The sequence below is a fragment of the Athene cunicularia genome, assembly GCF_003259725.1.
Source record: "Athene cunicularia isolate RWA chromosome 1 unlocalized genomic scaffold, athCun1 chr1_part1, whole genome shotgun sequence".
Taxonomy (NCBI): domain Eukaryota; kingdom Metazoa; phylum Chordata; class Aves; order Strigiformes; family Strigidae; genus Athene; species Athene cunicularia.
Genome location: NW_020799091.1, coordinates 18,065,620 through 18,088,324, shown reverse-complemented (window position 1 = coordinate 18,088,324; position 22,705 = coordinate 18,065,620). Strand labels below are relative to the sequence as shown.

Sequence of the window (22,705 nt, the reverse complement as noted above, 5' to 3'; positions counted from 1 at the left end):
CACAGCTTACAGCTGAAACTTCAAAAGCAAGGAAAATCTATTTTAATGTACATCACCCTTCCTTGGATCAATTCTCACTGACAGGTTTCATGAAAAAAGTGAATGCTTAAGAAAGGGTTTGGAGAAACTGAAAGAAATCAATGGGTTTGATTGGGGGGTGGCGGCTCAACACTGTGAAATCACTAAAGGGCTGCCTCTTAATTTCAGTAGGATTTGGACACGCCTGCACAGCAAGGAGGTAAGTGCTGAGCTTCAAAGATGTCGTGTGGATGAAAACATTCTGAAGACAGTTTAGAGGAGAATATAAAACGTTTGACAGGGAGAGAAAACGTAGGACAGGAGTAGGCACAAAGTCTTGTGTGATAGAAAACAAGTGAATAAAGTTGGAAGAAGCAGTAAGGAGATGCACAGACAGGAACAATACAGTAGAAACTACACTAGGGGAAGACTGAACTACTCAAAGCGACTCCATAGGTTTAATTGGTTGGTTCCAGAAAGGAAGAAGGGGCTGTAATGAAAATAAAAGAGGAATATGGCGGCATATCAAAGGTTTTCAAGTGGGAAGGAGGAAAACACATGGGTTCTAATGATACTATCAGAGGAAGGTGAAAGATTTTATATTAACTTAAAAGAAAAGAAAGGATGGTAGACAAACAAAAACAGCTGGGATAAACATAATACCCACAAGTTACCTGTACATCTTACTGCCCTAAAATAAACAGTTGAAAACAGAAGCTTTCTTGGACATCCTAGGACCCTTAAGTCTTATTAGGGCTACCTACAAAAGTGGAATGAAACAATAAATCCTAGCCTCCAAAAATCTGTAAATCAAGCATGTGTTTGGGGAAAGGGGGCAGTTCTTCATATTTAATAATGGATTGATTAATTTATTCTCCAATAACTTGTTCAGTCTTCCCTTGAGCCCCTTTAAAACTTTTGTGTCCATAATAACATGAGATAAGGGAGTTCCACCTTTCATTTACCCTGAACCTACCGACCTAGTCCCACCTTGCCACAGAAGAAGAGATCTGCCATAAGTTTAAATCTCATCTTGAAATTACTTTTTATAGTTCTGTTTGCAGATAAATCACTGTGTGTTTTTATTCAGTATACATACATACACAATTTGGCTAATGTATAAGGAATATAAACTTGCAATGTAGACTTCAGGATTTTGGTATCCTATAGTGAAGAGAACTTCAGGGGAGGAATTGTTTTTAAAGCATTTTATTACAGACGTGCATACTTTTGGGAGGTGAGTTTTACAGTTTCTACACACCATTTCATGCCCCTACTCCACCAAAACGGAAGATTTTAAACATATTTCAGTTATTGAATTATGGGAATGAAATTAACTTTCAGTAAAATAATACACAGAAGAAAACAAAGCTAACATTGGCACAAAGGATAATAAGTCTGGATAAGATTTTTTTGGTAGTTTTTCTCTACTAATAGTGTTTCTCTACTGCACTTGCAATCAAAGGACTACAGGTAGACGTTTCTCAAACTACAAATTTATTCTGTCTGCATGACTCTAGTAACTGTAGAAACACATGCTCCTAATTAAAGTTTTTGAGTAATGGAAGGCCACTGCTGAACTAAATTGCTCTCTGTAATTAAGGAAACCTTCACTGCAATTAATACATGCTGCTTATTTATCTACTTATTGTGCTTTTATTTATAAAGTATGTTATTACTGTAGTTCACACGGAGGCCATCCCAGTGTACTCACTCTACATTGATAAAGTGGATGCATACACATAAACTGAGTGTAGGAACATGGCTCCAGATTTCAGTTGAAAAGGCAACAGTAACTGATTGAGAAAAGCTGGTCAATATGTTTTTAAAATCTGATTTATAAATATATTCAATCTGTAAAATTATTATACCTGAGCCTTGGATTATCATGCTGACATTATCTTCCCTCACAGGCTGTGTTCAATAGCCTTATCTGGGAAGTATGCATATAAAGACATAAATAATATACTCTGCACACTGATATCTTTTACAGTGCATTCCTTCCTCTCATATGTTTAAGTCATGCCCTCAATGTTCTATTTAGGATATTTAAATTATTGTGTTACAAGTATAATATGTTCTGTTCACTGAGATTTTTTCAACTTCTTACAAAAACTAATTTGAATTAACTCCTCCACATACAATTTGGAAGAAAAAAAAAGAATCAAAGTATAAAACTTTTAAAAAATGGTTAATTTTATATGGCAGAATAAGGAATAAAGCAACAAACTCCAAAAGTAATCCTATTTTGGAATATTCCTATTCTAAGTAGTGATATCTAGCAGAAAAGATTCTAAATCTTTTTAAGTGTTTATGTACTTCCTACTTAGCAAGATATCTGTGTGCATGTCACTTCAATCCATAAAATCCATGATACTTATTTTTTAAAGGAATCTCACTAGTTGCAGTTACAGTGAGAAGACTACTGTAATAGAAATTCCTCCATTATCACAAAGGACATAAACTAGAATTTTTAGTACCATTTTACTCCTCAGAAAAAGATATCAAAGAGGAAGGTTATTTGGTATTCTATCTCCTCTGTAAAATGTTTAGGTAACAAAGTCCATAGTGGGCTAATGTGTTTAAAGACTACAAATACACCAAATCCAGAATGTGTTTAAATGCAGCTCTGCAATGTTTGGAATGAAGACACCATCTTCAGAGAAGAGAGGGCTTTGCTTTGGTTTAACCAAAGAGAACAGCGTAGAAGGTAGAATATTATATTAAAACTAAGAAACAGCATGGGAAGTAGATGCAATGTTTAACTCCACTGCAGTTCATTTTGATTTGAAATTCTGTCAAATGAAAATTGTTTATGGTGTGTCAGTTCAGCTAACTTCTTAGCTGAGGTCAGATGCAGAAATCAGATTAAGATGTTTTCTTCATTCAGGTATTTTCCCTGTTTATTTAAAAGAACCTCTTTTTTTTTCCACACACATCCAGTGGAACCATCCCACAACAATTTGTAGTTAATGAGGCATCAACAGGCACACAAGCCTAGAAAATGTAAGTGAACGTGAAGTTCTGGCTGCAGGGTAACAAAAGAATTCTCTTGCCTTTATCACGGTCAAGACTATTTGGGATGCTTATAGCCCTAACATCTGTAATGTGCCTCCATACAGTGGGAGGAGATCCCTATGGGCTGGTAAACGGTGTTTGAATATGGGCTGTTTGTTTGGGATGGACAAACCCATTTCTCAACTGACATTGTCACAGGTGAAATGAAAATGAGAAAAGATAGTTAAATTATTCTCATATGGTTTCCATCCCAAATTCATCTGGACAGGCTTGGGTAAGAAGGAGAATGCAAAGTGCTCAGCCTTTCATCTTCTGAATTCAACACTGCTTCTTTGGGCTCCTATCCGAGACTGCATGGCTCCTCTCATCCAGTATAAAACTCCCCTCTCATCCAGTACAAAACTCCCCATTCAGAGAGCAGGGCAGATGCAGACACCGAGTAAACACTGCTATGGTAATATATTCCTTAAAGACATGCTTTCCCTTATCTATGAAAGGCCTTATGCTATTTAACAGTAAAAATCTCTTAGGGTAGTCAAAACCACAGTGTCCTAACTCTCAAATTCTGGATGTCACTATCACATCTCTGCAAAACACAAAAAAGTGAGTATGAAAACAAGAAAAGATTATTAGAAAGGAAATCTTTGAGAATGGCCTAAACTCAGATGTACTATTAGCTCCCTCCAGGGTTTTGTGTTGTTTTTTGGTTTGTTTGTTTGGTTGGGTTTTTTTCTCATTTTTAAATTAAAAAATAATTTTAAGGGAGTGTACCGATGTCATCTGCTTCCAACATGAATCAAAAAGATTGAAAATCATAAATCTGATAATTGTGCGGAGAAGTAAATTTCACTCTTTATAAGAAGAGTGAACAGTGTGTTCAATTTTGGGTAGGCATTTTAGATTTAATGCTTATCCTTCTTGTGAGACAAGAGCAGACTTTAATTGACACCGATATAGATGTCAGTTTTCTTGGTCTCCATTTTTCTGTTTTGTCTACCATCCATGCATACACTAATCATATTATTCAAATTATGCTTTGGTGCATCCTATGCACCTTTTGTTTTAATTTATATTGCCTAAGTAGTAGGTGTCCTATGAAGTACAAACCCTCCTGATCTAGTTCTCTTTCCTCTTAACTTTCTTCCTCTTAACTTTCTCTTCAAAAGCAATTTTAGATCATATTTTCTAAGACAAGGAAGCCTGAATTATTAATACTCCTAATATAAATAACTACATAGGAACAAAATACTCGGGGGGAATCTTTTAAGAATGCCAGCAAGTATGGAGACAGTGAGCTGGTAAGAGGAAAGAAATAAAACATACCTCATACCTAAAATATGTGGAATGTATACACACTTCATTTAGATAGTAAGTACTTTAATTTAGCTAATAAGGACTAAACTAAGGAGGATTCCATGCTTCACTGGGTTCAGTAACGACGGCAAATCCCTCATAGAGTGTAGGAAAATGGTCCATTTGGTCTCAGCAGCACCACTGGAAAAGACTAATCTTAAAATGTATACAAATGTTTCTTTTATTATTTTGAAGCCATTAATTTATCAAAAGTGTACTAAGGTTCTGAAATAAAATAACCCATGTTTATATTTCATATGTGTCTTCACACAGGCCATGTACAGAAATTTATTAAACTGCAAAATACAGAGTCATAGCCCAGGTGAATAATGCCAATCATTAGACAAAATCTCTCAGTCATCCTCAGTATAAGGTAGACAAACTGCTACATAGACCTTAACATCTGTTGCTGTGAATATGCAGTTTCTTCACTGATAAGGTTTTCTAGAGCCAACATTACTACTTAAAAAATGTGTAATGCCTTTGACTCCTTCTAAAAATACATAAGTAGTACATCTCACCACAACTTTTAATTAGGAATCCCAGCAGAAAGTTAACTCCAGGCTCAATACAGAACCTTCTTTGTACCTCTGCTTGTTTGCTGAGTCATTTCCAGAAAGTTTGGTCCTTTGGCACTGAATTTAAGAGAAACTTCTCAAACATACTTTTACACAGACTTGTTCCCAAACTCTTTTTTTCCATTCCTTCATGAATTTGACATATCTTGAGCAACAATCTAAGAATTATTGATAGGACAAATTCCAGGTCAATTCTGACCCTGCTTACCCTCTCATCCTCTTTATGTTAGCATCCTAAATGTTTGCATTTGCTCTTCTCCAGTTACTTTGGTTCTGGGGGGAAAGAGTAATGCCTTGGAATTACCAGAGCCTGCAGTCAAAGTTCCTCTTGTGTTCAACTTTGGAGGGGAGGGGAAGAGATTTTTAATTTTTAATTTATTTTTTTTTTTTAAAAAAGACTTTCTGTAGATACTTCTGTGTTTAAAAGAATCACTGACAAACTGGTAGTTTGGGGGATTAACACTGGTTTAGCATCTTTCCATCTTGATAATAATTTCTATCCTTTTTTGCTAAATTACTGACTCACTCTCTCCCGATATAACATACTTTTTCACTAATGAGAATAGTGATAATTACAAAATGTAGCTGTAAGAAAATAGACCCTTTGTGCCATTTTCCTACTCGCCTGATGCAATGTTTTGCACAGCTGTAAATACATTTGCCTGCTACCAATGCTGCTCTTCATTTCTGTTCATTATAAGTCAAAGTGGATCCTCACTTTATGACAGAAAAAAGGTCCCGATGCTGTCTCACGCTGCTGTTTTGCTGGCACACCCCAGCTGGCTGCCTGATCATAGGGCTTATGTAACAAAGGAGAGTCCAGAAAGGTTTCCATCCCTCTCTGTTACTAAAATAAGGAATTTCACCCCAAGAATTACTTTGGCCTGAGGCCCAGAGCAGGTAAAATTCAATCCTAGGTGAATGGTGTTTTTTCTACATATCAAGAAATGATTTAAAAGCTTCTCTAGTGAAACTGCTGAGCTGAAAAAAGAATAACAACTCTCTAAGCATCCAATACTCATTCTTAACCCTTAAAGAACCCAAGAGAGCAGTCTTCATAAATGTAACAGCATTCTAAGTTCATTTTAATATTACACTAGTAATTTCCATTACTTTTCTGACCTTACAGAATTGGATAAATGCAGTAAAGTGCCTGCTATGTAGGTGGAGGAATAGAATTGCCAAATAAGAAAAAAAAATCCATAAATTATTTCTCTGTAAAAGGAAAGGAAGTGGCAAGAGATTATAGGGGCTATCTTTTTATGAGACCAACTGATACTAAGATAAACCAAAAGCAGAATACAAAGAAACCATTTCCTTTTTGAGTCAACATAGGTTTTTTTTTTCCAGGTGGCTGAAGGAACCTGAAGCCTGCTAGTTTCCTTAGAGCAGCAGCAGGGAACAGTTAGGTTTAACGTTACCAACATTTCATGGATTTAATAATGGGAGGGAAAAATCATTAGCTCTGCAATATACAGACTACCTAGTGCAGAAAAGACAAAGCAGGTCAGTTTCCAGACTTATTTTGCTAGAGTTTTACGTGTATGAAAGTCAGCATTGTAAATCTATAGGAGCAGAGAGACTTAGTAGCCAGAGAGCAAGCTTTCCTCTGTGGAAAACTCTAGGACTTCAACTCCACTATACTGGGAAAAGAGGAAGAAGGAGCTCAAAGACAGCACAGGTGTCTTCTCCTTATTAGGGAGCTGGTTGCACAAAATAGCCTCTTGAACTTGTAACAAACGCCTAATGTAATAGACTAGATTGTGGGGACAAAATTCCCTTTTCTCTATGTTAAATAAAGTCACAATGAATTCCTGTTTTTTACGTCTTATGTGTTCTGTTTTGTTATAATAAATGATTCTTTACAGTAAATATTCCAAAGTTAATGGGATAAAAATGTTCAAGTGCACAATACTGAGAACAAGTAGAAATTTAGCTTTAGGAATACACTGAAATCTGTATATAAAGCACAAATGTTAGATCAAGTCCATGCTACTATACTGGTTGAAGTTTCACACCGCAATGAGATAATCAAGAAATATGAAACAAAATTTGTGAAGTAATTGCATATTACTCAATGCATATTTGTGTGCATTTTGAAATGTAAGGTGGTTTTACAAACACTTTAAGAAAAACTATTTTCTTTAGGATCCTGACAAATCTGATATGTAAGCAGTGGCATTAAGTACTTACCACCACCAGTGTTTCCTTCTCTGCGGCTACGTGCACTGCCATCTCTGCCAGATTTAATGCGCTAGAGAACAGTGAAAAAAGTTTGAAAATAACAGAACAAAAACTCCATTTATAATATACATTAGAAATAATTGTTGAAAACTCAACTTTACTTATTAATAAAAGGAGTAGAAGAACATGAAACTAGGCTTACTATACTGTAACTAATAAACCTTGTTTTTTTCAATGCACAAAATTGTCCTTAAAATCAGTGTTAAATCCAATGTTTATATAAAACAACTTCTATGAAATTCAAACAGAGTATCTCAACAAATTATTTTTCTTCAGATAAAATTTATACAAGGAATGTACATAAAAATAGTTCAGATGTACCTTTGTAAAGTACAGCTGAAAAAACAGGCAACATAGCCTTCCTTGCATGAGTTCAAAGTAGGCTCTGCCTATTAACGTCTTGTAAATCCCACAAGCATTTTATTATTGTAAAGATTCAAGGGGGGGAAGTAGGGAAATCTATAAAAAGAACTATTCACCCCATAGATCTTAAATTTTGAATACTTGGCACAGCACAGTACTTCACAGCAAAATTTAATTTGCAATTGAGTGTTAAATGCAAGATAAAGGTGAAGGTAAATACTTGAAAAAGCTGTGTTTTAAAAGTCAGCTCTCTTACACTGAGGAAGGTACCATAAACATCTTCCAGCTGTGTTTTTTTTAGTGTTATTTGAAAACTTTAACAGTTTATGAAAGCAATACCTCTGTATCACATGGCAGACTTGGCTTCTCCTGGCAAAGTGCCAAATTTCTGATGCATGTATCTTAACAATTACAAGAAGGTACATCTCAGTGAAGGACTTTTTGATGGGTAGGTACAAAAACTTGGTGTTTAGAGCACTCAGCTATTAATAAAGTAATCTCTGCATCTTATTTCAAAATATGAATTTGGGATCTGATTAAAACACATGTGCATGCTATCTAACCATGTGTTCAAGTCAATTACTGTAGCTTCTTCACTCATTTTTCACCAGAAAAATATCACAGTCTGGCAAAGCTGCAATGACACAGAAGTGAAAGAACTTTCAAGATTCATGCCAACAGAAAAAGGAAGAGCCCTTAAATAAAAACTCACAGGAGTCAGACAGGAAAGCAGCAAGCCTAGCATGAAACCAGGAATGGTCTTGGAGCAATCCAGTCTGAGACCAGAATTTCTCATACTTATTTATTTTGGGAGATCCTCAGGTCTAAAATATGTTCTCTGAATTTTGGATTAAATATCTTATTCACAGTCCAGTGAAGTAGCATATATCTGTCTTTCAAGAAGCATGTTCAGACTCTCCAAATGTTAAATGACTGATAAGTCTGCCAGTGGAAGCTGAGCATCTGTCTGCCAGAGGGAAGCGGTCCCTATATGATAGTGCCCTCATGGCATTTATATCCTAGGACTTCATTCCCAAAATATCATAGAAGTAATAGAACTTAAGCATATGACTAATTCTTGTAAAGTTCCAATTGAGTAGTTTATAAATCATCCCATACTAAAAGCAGACATTTAAAATAGGTCAAATGATTTCCACCCTAAAAATGCCTATTTCTCTCCCACAACTGCAAAAGACATTTAGGATGATTAGTCCAGATGTAGATGCCTGAAGGTAAAGGCAGTAAGTCCCCCCCAGTGTTTGCACCTATCATCACTGCTTCACACCACACCCAATCAGTCCCTCGTTTTCAGTCATTAAGCTCACTTAACGGAAATAAATAGTAATGTGTGTATAAATCAGTGCCAAGAAGGTTGTGCGAACTTTTTACATTATTATCTGTCTTTTAAACTGCAACATGAAAGATTAATGCAGTAAAAAAAACCAAAACAAAAAATGAAACCAACATATGAAGGTTACAGTAAAAATCCAATGCTGTGAGAGGCAGGGAGAAGAATTTCTACAGGGAATGAACCCCACAGATGTTCCCAGATTCTTGGCTGGAAGTATTTAACAACTTGTCCATATTTGAGAACTGAGTGAAATAAGTACTCCAGAATATTTATTTTGGTATAAACTCCATGTGGATATACTTATTCTGGAAAAACAATGCCAGAATAGCAAATATTGATAAATTTCTGCAGGATGACAAAATCTGTGTGTAGATTTTGAAATGTAGGTATATTACACTAGCATTTATCTATTTTCTCTTTACTGGATGCAATCAAGAAATCATGGATTAATCTGAAATTGGGAGCAGGAATTGAACTATATTTGGTATTGCTAACTGAAAGCACCATTCCTATTGGAAACTTAGGTGGTGAAATATTAATATTTGGTAATTTTAGAACTTGAAAGTATAGTTTATGACTATAGATGACAGAAGGAATTTCTTAGGACAAAAATACCTAGTAATTTCCAAAGCCAGATGGTAGGCATAAGACTAAAGAAACCACACACACACAAACCAACCAAGCAAACAAAAAAAAAATCCCCAAACCCAAGACCAGGGGAAGAAAACCCAGATGTAATACCAGTAACAAAAAGGAACTGCAGGGCTATTGTCTGCAAGACAGCATTGATGTTGAGATTCTGTCACTGAAAGATATTAAACTTCTAACACAGGACAGTGGCCTACTAAATCAAAGTGTGTTCTGTAATATCTATCTTATCTTTAAGTCCTCATTCCTTAAAACCACTGTAGATGTAAAGAAAACTGGGTCAGTGGGTTCCTTGGGGGGCAGAAAAAGTTGTTCCTTTCCTTGAGACACTGAACTTGGTAGATTTCAGAGTGTGGCAGACAAGAGAGCCAGAAGACTGAGATGGGAGCACGTCCCTCCATGACAAGGAGCTGCAAGAAGGAGCAGAAAGCAACTGATCGGCTTCAGAGGTTCTGAAGAGAATGCACTAGGAACCGCAGGGACAGAATTTTGCTGCCATTCAGAACCTCACCGAGCTAAGGCTGGAAGCATGCGCTTACCTGCAGGGATCAAATTGACAGAGCTGACTAGAAAGCTGGTTTATTTCTATTGTTGGTGGTGGTCTTGAGGGGGCAGGAGGCTAGGTTGTTCTTTTGGGTTTTGGTTTTTTTTTAGATCTAGTGCATTTCAGTTTTCTTTGTTTAAAAGAAAATTATTTAGTTTAAATTATAATAGAATCAGGCTTATTTTAATTTAAAAGGCTATTTTCTTTTCTGGGCAAATATTTAGGTAGATCTCCTTAAAGCTTTGACTGAAATGCCATCATAAATACCTTATTCTCCCCTCTACTCAGCTCTCATGAGACCCCACCTGGATTACTGCATCCAGACATGGTGTCCCCAATACAAGACAGACATGGCCCTGTTGGAGCAGGTCCAGAGGAGGGACACAAAATTCATGTGAGGGCTGGAGCACCTCTCCTATGAAGACAGGCTGAGAGAGTTGGGCTTGTTCAGCCTGGAGCAGAGAAGGCTCTGGGGAGACCTTATCAGTACTTAAAGGGGATTTATAATAAAGATGAGGACAAACCAAACTTTTTACCAAGGCCTGTAGTAACAGGACATGGGGCAATGATTTTAAACTGAAAGAGGGTAGGCTTACATTGGTCATAAAAAAAAAATTCTTATGTTGAGGGTGGTGAAAAGGTTGCTCAGAAAAGTTGGGGATGCTCCCTCCCTGGCAGTGTTCAAGGCCAGGTTGGACGGGGCTTTGAGCAACCTGGGCTAGTGGAAAGTGTCCCTGCCCATGGCAGGGGAGGTGGAACCAGATGATCTTTAAGATGCCTTCTAACCCAAACCACTCTATGGTTCTGCTTTGAAAGGTTAGTTTTGTGACAGAACAGAGTCACCAGACTCTTAAACAGGAATACTGAAATATAATACACAGAGTGAGCTTTCCATGTCATGGCTGAATTATGATCACTATTAAAGTCTGAACAGTTTAAAACAACTATGCAGTCATTTGTGCTATCATGCATCTGTACTGGACTTCATTGATATCTCTGCCATTCAGGTACTACTCAATGAAGTCCCTTAATACAATGTAGTCAGAATGAAAAACCCCACATAATTTAAACATAATTTCTGTGTTACTAAAATCTTAGTAATGATTTAATCTTTTAAATATTTACTGGTAGCCTTTTCCCCCCAGAAAGTGCAGAAATGTGCTCTGGAAAGCTCCTGCTTCCAACATGAAATAAACAGAAAGAGACATGACAATTTTTTTTTTTTTTAAGATATTCAAACACTAACTTTCTTAAAGGAAAAGTGTTTTCCTTAGAATCCTCAACATTTTCAGATCTATGGTACATAATTAACACCTTCAGTGTAAAAAATGCTGAAATTATAAGCAAGGAGATAGATAACTTCTCCATCTCCAGGGACAACCACCCCCCTGCCTCTCTCACCAACTATAAAATAATCTAGTTTTAACTGGTTTAATCTCTGAGCTTTCCCAAGTAAAGCACTGGATTCTGGAAGTTACTGCAAAGAACTATGTACATCACCAACACTGAAATGATATTCTGTAGAAACCAAGCAAAGCCTGTTTAACATACTTCAGAAAGATCTCATAATTATGAGTTTGCAGAACAGGAATATTATATCTCATCATCTGTTCTGCTTACTGATACCATTATGGGGGAGACATGGACAAATATTAGCCCTACTACATTTGTGGACTGCTTTCTTTTGTCCATTTTTTCACGTGCCTTACATTTTACATTTACTGAAAATCCAAACCAATATATTTCAACTAGCCCCCCAAAGTAAGGTTGTAGCATTAATTCGGAATCTTTTGATCAGTGTTTCCCTTTTTGAATTTCATTTTTAAAATGTCCTAGTGTACATGTGCATACTGAGACTCTCTGGAATTGAAGTGAAAATGAAGTAACTAAGGATGCATTTACACATTATCTGACATCAGAAGGGAGCCAGTAAGTGTTACTAGGAGCAGAGTAAATTTGATAAGACTTAAAGTGTCCTAGTATGACTATGTAGCTTTGAGGCAATTCCCTGGATAGGAAGAGCAAGCTTGAACATTTTGCAGGTCAACAGCATGGATAATGTTTTCCAAACAGGAAGCTGATTTTAATTTTAAAATCTTAACTTTATCACAGAAAGAGTAAGGATATTATGCATGCACATGTGTGCGCGCACACACACACACACACAGACATTCACTCCTCTGAATAGAACACAAGTTATGATCTCATACCTTTCACTGCCTGTAGCTTTTCCATGGAAATTTTTTTTTCAGCTTAAAAATTGGCACTAACATGAATAATATACTTCTACCTATGTAATCTGTCAATGTTGCAGCTTTCTATATAGCAAAAAGGAGTTCTATTGCATGGACAAATTCTTAGGCTCCCCTTCTCTCCCTATAGTTACATTATTACTTGGCTCATAAATACACTTTATACAGTCTGGCAAATAAGTAGGAACGACAACATTCCAGAGACATTGAATTATGTGGGTGGCTCCAGCATTCCCATCACATCCACATAACCCATCTTTCACTAGTAGTTAAAAATCACAGAAAAGCAGACAGCTTTAAGGCTGATCGGTAATTTAAAACTAAAAACCAAAAAACCACAAAACACAAGCCTCTCTAAACCAGGCAGTTAATATACATTTTATCTTGAAGTACAATAAACACTATTTTAGCTTTATCTATGACACAGGGATATTGTATAATCACAGAAACAAACAAGCTTACCTGCTCTCTTATTTCTTTTAATTTTTCCACTTTCTTGAGCTTTGTCATATATTCCTGGACTTCTTTCAGCCCCATATCTGTGCAGAGACGAACTAAAAATCGGAGGCCTAATTGAAAAGCAAAACATTCGTAAAAAAAGGTTCAAAAGCAGGTCAAACTGCAAGTGCACTTTAACAGAACTGGACATATAGAATAGCAAACAATGCAAATAACTGAATACAAGGTGACTATGCAAGTTGTGATATTTTGCAAATAATTCAACATTTTCTGTGATGCAGCGTCTATATCCATGAACAATACAAATACCATTTATATATATGTAAGACACAAGATATACTAACTCATCTGGCTCAGAACTCTTCACATTTTCAAAATATTTTGGAAACTGGAAAGCATAATAAAGATACTAATTTATTACCAATGAGCCACTATCAATAGCATTTTGTTGAAAACATTTTTACAAATGCAAAGTGAACCAGAACGGTTTGTTTTTTCTGTTGCTGTGGTTGATTTTTTAAAGATCAGTATTTATAAAATTTAAAAAAAACCAACAAACCAGACATGAAGATCAACTATAACTGGAATGGATGGAACCTAAAGAACCCCTAAAAACAGTCTCCTGAGACACTATACCAAACTCTGAAAACACTGTTGCTATTTCTATGTGTTTGTCAATATCCCTTTGAAAGGACTGGCTCTGAAACAGAAACAAGCATGACAAAACCCACTACTCTCATGACTGCTTTCACAAATATGTCGCTTTATTTTGGTGCTAAGTCAGTTTTCTGCTGGGTTAGGGAGCTGAACTTGTTCAGTGAGGGATCATACAAGCATCAGAATGACATAAGGAAGATGATTGTGAGCACATGGCCGGGGAGGGAAGAGTGAAGAACCACTGTTTCATCAGCAAAAAACATTCAAATCAGTTAAATTGTCTTAACTCCTGCCTCCATTTCATTATTTGTAGAAACTACATTCAGAAAAATACTAGCATTTTAAAAGGTTTACTAAATACCCTACCTCTCTGAAATATGTGACCGATATGAACATGACATTTTGCTTAAAACTTTGAGGAGTCATACTACTCAATTGCTCTATTACAACAGAGCTGTATGATTCCTCTTTAAAAGAGCAGCATGTTTGTTAAAGCAGAACGACACATTTTAAAATGCAATGAATGTTCTTCTCACACAGTATTTAAAAGCGTAGGCTTGTGGGTGACCTCCTCATATTTTGGAATTTGTGAGGCACAGTGTGGGATGTCAGAGGATGTTTTCACAACCACTGACAAACCCTATTTTCTACAGGGCTTTTTCATTTAGAATACAGGTGTGATCAATTCTGCAAAATGTCTTACTCTTCAAATTTACGTTTCCTGCAGTTTAGTTTGAAATTCTCTATGGATTTTCCAGAGACTGACTGACCAACCAGAAAACCCAACATCAACAAAATCCCACCCTCTACATCCTTTTGGAAGGCCTGGCTTTGGTAAAACTTAAAAATAAGATTTTCTCATATTTAGAAATTACATCAGGAGTTTCAACTAGCAGGAACTAGAAGTAAAAATACATATATTTTATCATAAGAAAGATTAAATAAGTAGCATAGTTATGAAATTTAGGAAGTATGCAGGAGAAAGAACACAATCAATCTGCTAGTTAAACTTTATTTTCATCTCTCTTCTTCAGCATTATCCTAAGATTTCTTAAACTGCGTTTCAGTGTTGTCACATAAGACATGCAGCATTAGCATGAACAAAAGTGTTAGTTCATTAAAACATTATCATATGAAAAATACTTACATCATCTATTACTAACACACACATTCAATGTAGTAAAGTTTCCTTTAATAGTTGTACCACTCAATGAAACAACTTACATTCAACATTCTCTGGGAATTTTCTGTGAATTACTTTGTATTTCTCTAAAGCTTTCTGGTAGTTACCTGCAAACAAAACAAACATCTAGCCACATATCCAAACATAAAAAAGAATATCTGATGAGAAAATTATACAGTTTAACATCACTTCATCTTTTTAGAGTACATGATTTAATATTGTAAAACCAAATTTGATAAAACCAAGCTTAAAATTCTTTGATTACTGACAGTAAAAACTAAGAGCATTTGAAACCAGTCCAAATTACTCTGTAAATTAGATAATTTAATGAAAAGGAGTGTCCTGATTTTTGCCCTTTTTTGACCTGCCTCTAGGACTCCATGGGCCTATGACACATCCACTAGACAAGCTGTATCAAGCATAGCAGGGCTTATCTGAGGCTGTAAATGTATGGACTGGACAAATAAAAATGTGTAACAGCTGCGTTCTGCCTCCTCTTCCTTCCATCAGAATACTAATTGTGTGTCCTTCCTTTGCCCAGACCTGGTAGTAAAGTAATTATTCTTTAAGACTTTTGCCTTCAATTTTGGTTCAGCTTGATTATTATGGAAAGGACTGATAGACCCTATGATTCTAAAACCTCATATCCATAAAACACCTGACAAAAAAGTTTGTTGAGATCTCTGTTTTTATTTTCCTTAGGTAGAGATCAAACTGACCTGCTATGTATTAACATGAGAAGCCGGGAATTTTGCCAATGAATCATAAATGATCTAAAAAGCAGCCCAAACCATTGTGTTCCTTTGCTGGGAAAACAGTTAATCTGTCTGGGTTTGGGTGGTGCTGACTGTTCTTAATTCACTGACTTCCCTCAGTCCTGTTCCTTTTCTCACTGTTGTATTAAATAACTGAGCAGAGTGAGAAAACACACTTATTTATGATGGAAATTACACTTGCTGTTGAAAAGGAATGGAAATTAAGCAACTTTAAAATCTAATTACTTATGCTAGATCAGATGGTAGGATAATTACATTAAAAAAACCTTCTATCAGATCATTTATGCTGTATTATCTATTTTACTTATTTAACTGCATAAGGAGTGTTTCATGCATAAGTCAGTGCAGGCATACTTCCTGGACTTAAAAGAAAAGTCATGTTTTATTACATATACACAGAAAATTCCTAACAAAATAATATGTAACTGATTTTTCAAACAAATGTTAGGACCAGTTGTCATGGTTTAAAACCCGGCCAGCAGCCAAACACCGAACAGCTGCTCACTCACCCTCCCTCACCCCCAGGGAATGGGGGAAAGACTTGGAGGGGTAAGGGTAAGGAGACTTGTAGGTTGAGATAAAAACAATTTAAGAATTGAAATAAAATAAAATTAAAATATTCAACCTGACCTTGAACACTTCCAGGGATGGAGTATCCACTGCTTCTCTGGGCAACCTGTTCCAGTGTCTTGCCACCCTCATCCTAAAAAATTTCTTCCCTCTGCCCAATGTAGACCTACCCTCTTTCAGTTTAAAACCATTGCCCCTTGTTCTGTCACTTCAGGCCCTGGTAAAAAGTCTCTCTCCATTTGCCTTAAAAGCTCCCTTCATATATTTCTCCAGGCTTCTTTTCTCCAGGCTGAACAACCCCAACTAATTACAAAAAATGTTTCTAACCTCCAACCAATTACAAAAAACATTACAGAACTTACCGCTTCTCCTGTAGCAACTGGCAACCATCAGCTGCCACTTCACTTGTGTTGGTCTGCATATAAATAAAATAAAATTATACACACTGCCAAACAATGAAAGAACAAAATAACCTGCATAGCATTCGTGAAGACCTACTATTAAACCACTCTTAGAAGTTTTTCACCTAGTATATTGCTTTCCTAGGAATAGTTTACCCTGCTTGGTTCACGCACAGTTTACCCTTGCCTCACGCTCCTGTGTTCAGGCCTCAGTGTCATTCCTTCGTAGTCCTATGTTACAGTCTTTCCCCTGCTCATGATTCTGTGTACTAGACACAATGAACCACTAATCACATCACTAGACACATGAACCACTAATCTTTGTCTTGAGGCACAAAACCATGCAATGGGGGAGAACAAAGTGCTAAACTGTATTCTGAGGAAGTCCCTCCAGCAGGGTCCCACGCATACCCAAGGGATCTCTGCCAGGAAGCACACTCCCCACTTACAGCGTTGAACCCCAGCTCCTCCTCTGTGTCATCACCCCGATGCCCTAGCTGCGATCTGTCCTTCTCTTTTTAGCATATAATGATGATAGATATGGTCAGAGAAAATATCTGAGATCTTTGAGCATGTACAACAAAACTGCTGGACTCTTGTCTCATTCTTATCCAGATAATGATAAAATTAGGAAATTTTCATGTCAACAGTGTAAGGATGTTCTATAAGATAAAGCACTTTTCACATGTGGCTTACAATTCAACAGTAGCGTATCACAAAGGCACTGTATGATAACATTTTCAGAACAGTTTTGTACTTCTCTTCAGTTTTTCCCTCCAGTCACACAGAGGTCATTTTAAACTCTATATAATCTGCTCGGTAATTGCCAAAAAAGCTTATGAAAGACAGCTGCTTCACCTTTTTTAGTTTCAGCTGAATATGTCTCCTGCAAAACAATAAAGGCAGCCAAGCAGACACCATAATAAAGTTTATTATGCAGTTCAGTATGAAAATTCTAGAGAGGCTAATTGTCAGCAGCCAGGATTAGCTGCACAACTCTTTCTATTAATGATAGATTTGTGCATGCTGGTAAAATGTAAAATAATGAAAAACTGTTTCTCAATTCATTGTTTAACACGTTGTTTTAGGATGAAATTTTAAATGTAATTATTGTAATTAAAACACTGAATACACTAAACAGTGTTAAACTAAAAAATGCTGGTCACAGTTAAAATAGACTTATTTTAAACATTACATTTTAAAATGTAGCTTTATTTCATTTTAAAATGTAGCTTTATTTACAATTAGTAGCAATTTGTAATCCAACATTCATATTTATCAATTAGCACATCTAGAATCTATTTTTAATACCAAATGCGGAAACATCTAGTTCTGTTATTTACTATTAACAATCTCATCCCATAGAGAAATAATTTCTCTGTATTACAGATAGATTACAATTACAAATAATAATGACTGCTTTACAATCCACGTACTTCATGTTTCATGCAAGGACTAAGTGCAACATGAAGCATAAAATATTTAGATCTTTGCCAAAACAAGATTATGAAATAATTCTTTTTAGTTTCAGCTGTTTCTTTCCAAGGTTTCTAAGAAGGCCATGAATGCCAGCATATGTGAACTCATAGCTTGACTAAATTACAATTTTTTAAGGTGGCCAGTATTTATACTGAAAAAAATACTGGCAAACCTGTGAACTGTGATTTCTGTGAACTGCCTCTTGTGTATTTTCATCTAATCTACATCTCTATTTCCTTATAATTATACCATAATTTGAAGTCTATGTTCTGCTATTTTTTTTCCAATTTTTAATCCTTATTCAAACCTCAGATTTTCTCTTCTATAATTAATGTCTACTCTAACTCAAGCCCTTTCAAAACCATAATTAGTATTTTTTACTGAACACCTAACAACCTATTTGCAGGATAATCTTTCCTTGAATAATGCTGTACAGATTTAATCCACATGCTGTCTTGTTCATGCCTGTCATTCAGATTCACAGAACAAAAAGAATGTCAAATTTTAGATCATCACAAGACAAGCAATAACTGTGGTTTGTTCAACCTGATTTTTGAAGGGTTTCCCAAAACACAAAATAGATAAATTCGCAATTGCTGGAGTAAATTTTAGTGGCCTGAATTTTAGTTGATCTATTAACACAAAATTCTTCACAAACATATAGATAAAAATTTGTTTCTACATAAAAAGACTGTATGCATGTTTTTTTAGAATTCTGTTTGAACTCTAGATTACAGATTTAAATTAGACCAAATTTTTGTTTATTAATCATTTGTCTGGTAAAATTTCTTTCTGATCTAAAATAAAATATATGGCGTATATACATTTTAAGTGCACCATATTCTGTTAAAGAACAATTTCAGCAATTAGGTTGCTGAACTGACCTCACTATATTTCAAATATCTCTATTAGGATCAATTTGATCTGTCAACTTACTTTCACTGACCATTGCTAATTCTGTACTGCACATTTTTGCTTGTATACCTTATTTGTAATATCCTTTTTATGGAAGTAGAAGTTATATGAAAAGTGTAAATGCAGCAAGAACTACTATCTAAACCATCAAATCATCCCTGCACAATAAAAAAATAGAAATGAAGTAGTTCACAAAAGTCAGAGAGAAAGAAGTCTTGGTTGTTTAGGAGAGTTGTTCCCCACTTCACAGTGTTTAATGGCAGAGGATAGAGAAAAGAAATGCTAATACCTATTACATTTTGCCTCAGTCTTCACCAGCAAGTGCTCCAGCCACACCGCCCAAGTCACAGAAGGCAAGGGCAGGGACTGGGAGAATGAAGAACTGCCCACTGTAGGAGAAGAGTAAGACCATCTAAGGAACCTGAAGGTGCACAAGTTCATGGGACCTGCTGAGATTCATCTGTGGGTCCTCAATGAACTGTCAGATGAAGTGGCTAAGCCACTATTCAACATATTTGAGAAGTCATGGCAGTCTGGTGAAGTTCCCACTGACTGGAAAAGGGGAAATATAACCCCTATTTTTAAAGAAGGGAAAAAGGAAGACCTGGGGAACCGCAGGCCAGCCCGTCTCACCTCTGTGCCCAACAAGATCATTAAGCAGATCCTCCCAGAAACTCTGCTAGGGCACACAGAAAATAAGGAGGTGACTGGTAACAGCCAACATGGCTTCACTGAGGGCAAACTGTGCCTGACAAATTTGGTGGGTTGCAGTGTTGGTGGATAAGGGAAAAGCAACTGACATCATTTACCTGGAATTGTGCAAAACATGTGACACTGACATCCTTGTTTCATGACAATGTCATGATCATGACATCCTTGTTTCTAAATGGAGAGACATGGATTTGATAGATGGACCAATCAGTGGATAAGGAATTGGCTGGATGGTCTCACTCAGAGAATTGTGGTCAATGACTTAATGTTCAAGGGGAGAGCAGTGATGAGTGGTGTTCCTCAGGGGTCACTCCTGGGACCAGTGCTGTTTAACATCTTTGTCAGTGACATGGACAGTGGGATTGAGTGCATCCTCAGCAGGTTTGCTGACGACACCAAGCTGTGTGGCACGGTTGACATGCTGGAGGGACGGGATGTGCCATCCAGAGGGGCCTTGACAGGTTTGAGAGGTGGGCCTGTGCAAACCTTATGAAGATCAACAAGGCCAAGTGCAAGGTCCTAGACATGAGTTGAGGCAATCCCAAGCACAAATACAGGCTGAGCAGAGTATGGATTGAGAGCAGCCCTGCAGAGAAGGACTTGGGGGTATCAGTGAATGGAAACCTGAATATGAGCTGGCAATGTCTGCTTGCAGCCCAGAAAGCCAGCTGTGTCCTAGGCTGCATCAAGAGCAGTGTGGCCAGCAGGTTGAGGGAGGTGATTCTCCCCCTCTGCTCTCGTGAGACCCGACCTGGAGTAATGTGTTGAGCTCTGGGGTCCCCAACATAAGAAGGACATGTGGACCTGCTCGAGTCCAGAGGAGGCCACGAAGATGATCAGGGGGCTGGAGCACCTTCCTATGAGGACAGGCTGAGAGAGTTGGGGTTGTTCAACCTGGAGAAGGCTCTGAGGAGACCTTATTGCAGCCTTACAGTACTTAAGGGGGGGACTACAGGAAAGATGGGGAGGGTCTCTATCAGGTAGTGTAGGGAAAGGACAAGAGGTAGCAGTTTTAAACTGAAAGAAGAGAGATTCAGATTAGATAGAAGGAAGATATTATTTTCTGTGAAGGTGGTGAGACACTGGAACAGGTTGCCCAGAGAAGCTGTGGCTGCCCCCTCCCTGGCAGTGTTCAAGGCCAGGTTGGACAGGGCTTTGAGCAACCTGGTCTAGTGGAAGGTGTCCCTGCCCATGGCAGGGGGTTGGAACTGGATGATCTTTAAAGTCCCTTCCAACCCAAACCATTCTATGACTCTATGATACTATCCTGGGCCCAAGAGAGGTTCTTAATTAACACTGAAATTGCACAATAAGAGCAAAAACACTGTAAATGAACAGAAAGTTGAGAAAACTAATAGTATCCCAAATATTCTTCACTTTGGTATCTGCTTACAGTACTGAAGTTATCCAACTAATTTATCTTTAAGTATACTTATGGATATCTAATCATGAAATATTTGAGTAGGCATAATCTAATAATTACTTACAGGATAAGTGCTGCTCTTTCAAAGTACTCAATAGCTTTTTCACAAAACTGGGTGTCAATGTAATAGGCTCCAAGCCATTCAATGACCTCAATGTTTGAAGGGAAATACCGGTATGACTGACAAAATAGGAAAGGTGAAAGAAACACAATTTTAGTGATAAACAACATCTTTATGTTACTTCTGGAATATCTTACTCAAGTGTTTAATTCTCCAGATGCCAAAACCATGTAATACATGAATAGAAGTAGTGTGCTATACTAAGTAATCCTGAAAAAAAAAAAGTATGCCAAATTTTCTAATTACAGAATTCTTTTTCGAAGTTACCCAAGATGAGTCTGTCACATTTTCCATCTAACCTTATTTGAAATATATTTTACATAGTTTGCAACAGCAAAAATGTTTACTTAGATCACATCTACATGTGAATAAGTTACCTAAAACATTAAACAATGTTAACAAATATGTGTACAATTCCACACTGAAATCAGTCTGCTGGGAAACTCACCTAAAAGCATTATTTTCTATGAAATACATATGTATGTAAACAGCATTTTCGGCTTTTTGGAAATTACCACTGAAATAGGTAGCAAAATTACCATCAAGCACAACTCCACTAATATACAGATTGGAACACAGCCTTTGGTCATCCTCGCTTTACACAAATAAAAAGAATTCTCAGATTTCAGCAAAGCAACTTCTGTTTTATTCCTGTTTCTAAACAGAAGAATCTCTGTACAAACTACAGACAGTACTCTAGCTGCTTTGAAATGAGAGAGGATGCCTATCTGTAAGCAACTGTATACATAACATGTATCTATACCACTAAAATATATATATATATATAAAAACTTACAAACATAAACCCAAACACATTATATATATATATATCTCCATATCCTTTATACAGATATAGCTTCCAATCAATGCAATCATGTTACACACCTTTAAAATTACATTTATTATATGAGTTTTTATTTTGTCTCAGACTACACTTTAAATTAAAATTGTTAGGGGTCAGTGTAAACAATGACCATACAAAAAATAAAAGTCTGAGGTCAAATACCATGTGGAAACACAGGCTATGTGTTTCCTTAGGATCTGACTCCAAAAATAGTATTTTGTCAACTCTGTCCCACAAAACACCTTTTTTAAATTTTTTTTTTGATAATATTTTAAAAAGTTTAAATGAATCAATTGTTAATTTGATATAGGAACCTATGAAAAAATTTCCTTTAATTAGGACCAAGTGCATTGGAAAAGCAATAAAGAACAAGTACCTCGTAGTAATAATGAAAAGCTTGAGATTTATCACCTTCATTATCATATAATTTCCCTAGCTTTGAAAGTACATGCGGATCAGTTGGTACTACGCTGATCAACTGCAGGAGCCACTCTATGGCTTGACTGGGATCTTCCATGATCTCAAATCTGAGTTTTCTTTAGTCAAGGAGTGATGCTGATGATATTTTGATTTACTCAGAATTCCTACTACTTTACATAATGTAATCCACATGCTGGACAGATACGCCAGTCACTGTAGTGTGGAGATACTTTTTTTTTAAAAAGAAAAAAACCCACATTGTTTTCATAATTTCATTCCTATCACAAAGTATTTTTGTTACACAGAATAAAGAGAAATATTCAGAGGCTTGATACTTTGGGCTCAACAGGACTTTGGGCTGTAAATGTAAACGATTA

General features: G+C 36.5%; 1 protein-coding gene across 4 annotated transcripts in view; it reads right to left on the bottom strand.

The window, feature by feature from the left end:
- The window catches only part of IFT88 (intraflagellar transport 88), a 50,835-nt gene that overhangs the window by 2,234 nt on the left and 25,896 nt on the right, over positions 1 to 22,705 (bottom strand). For all 4 annotated transcript variants that reach the window (XM_026853893.1, XM_026853901.1, XM_026853878.1 and 1 more), the window contains 6 exons: positions 22,285 to 22,435; positions 21,008 to 21,123; positions 16,377 to 16,429; positions 14,710 to 14,775; positions 12,832 to 12,938; positions 7,161 to 7,221 (listed from right to left, as the gene is read on the bottom strand). In XM_026853893.1, coding sequence (XP_026709694.1) covers positions 7,161 to 7,221; positions 12,832 to 12,938; positions 14,710 to 14,775; positions 16,377 to 16,429; positions 21,008 to 21,123; positions 22,285 to 22,435 — 554 coding nt within the window. The remainder of the gene's footprint in view (positions 1 to 7,160; positions 7,222 to 12,831; positions 12,939 to 14,709; positions 14,776 to 16,376; positions 16,430 to 21,007; positions 21,124 to 22,284; positions 22,436 to 22,705) is intronic.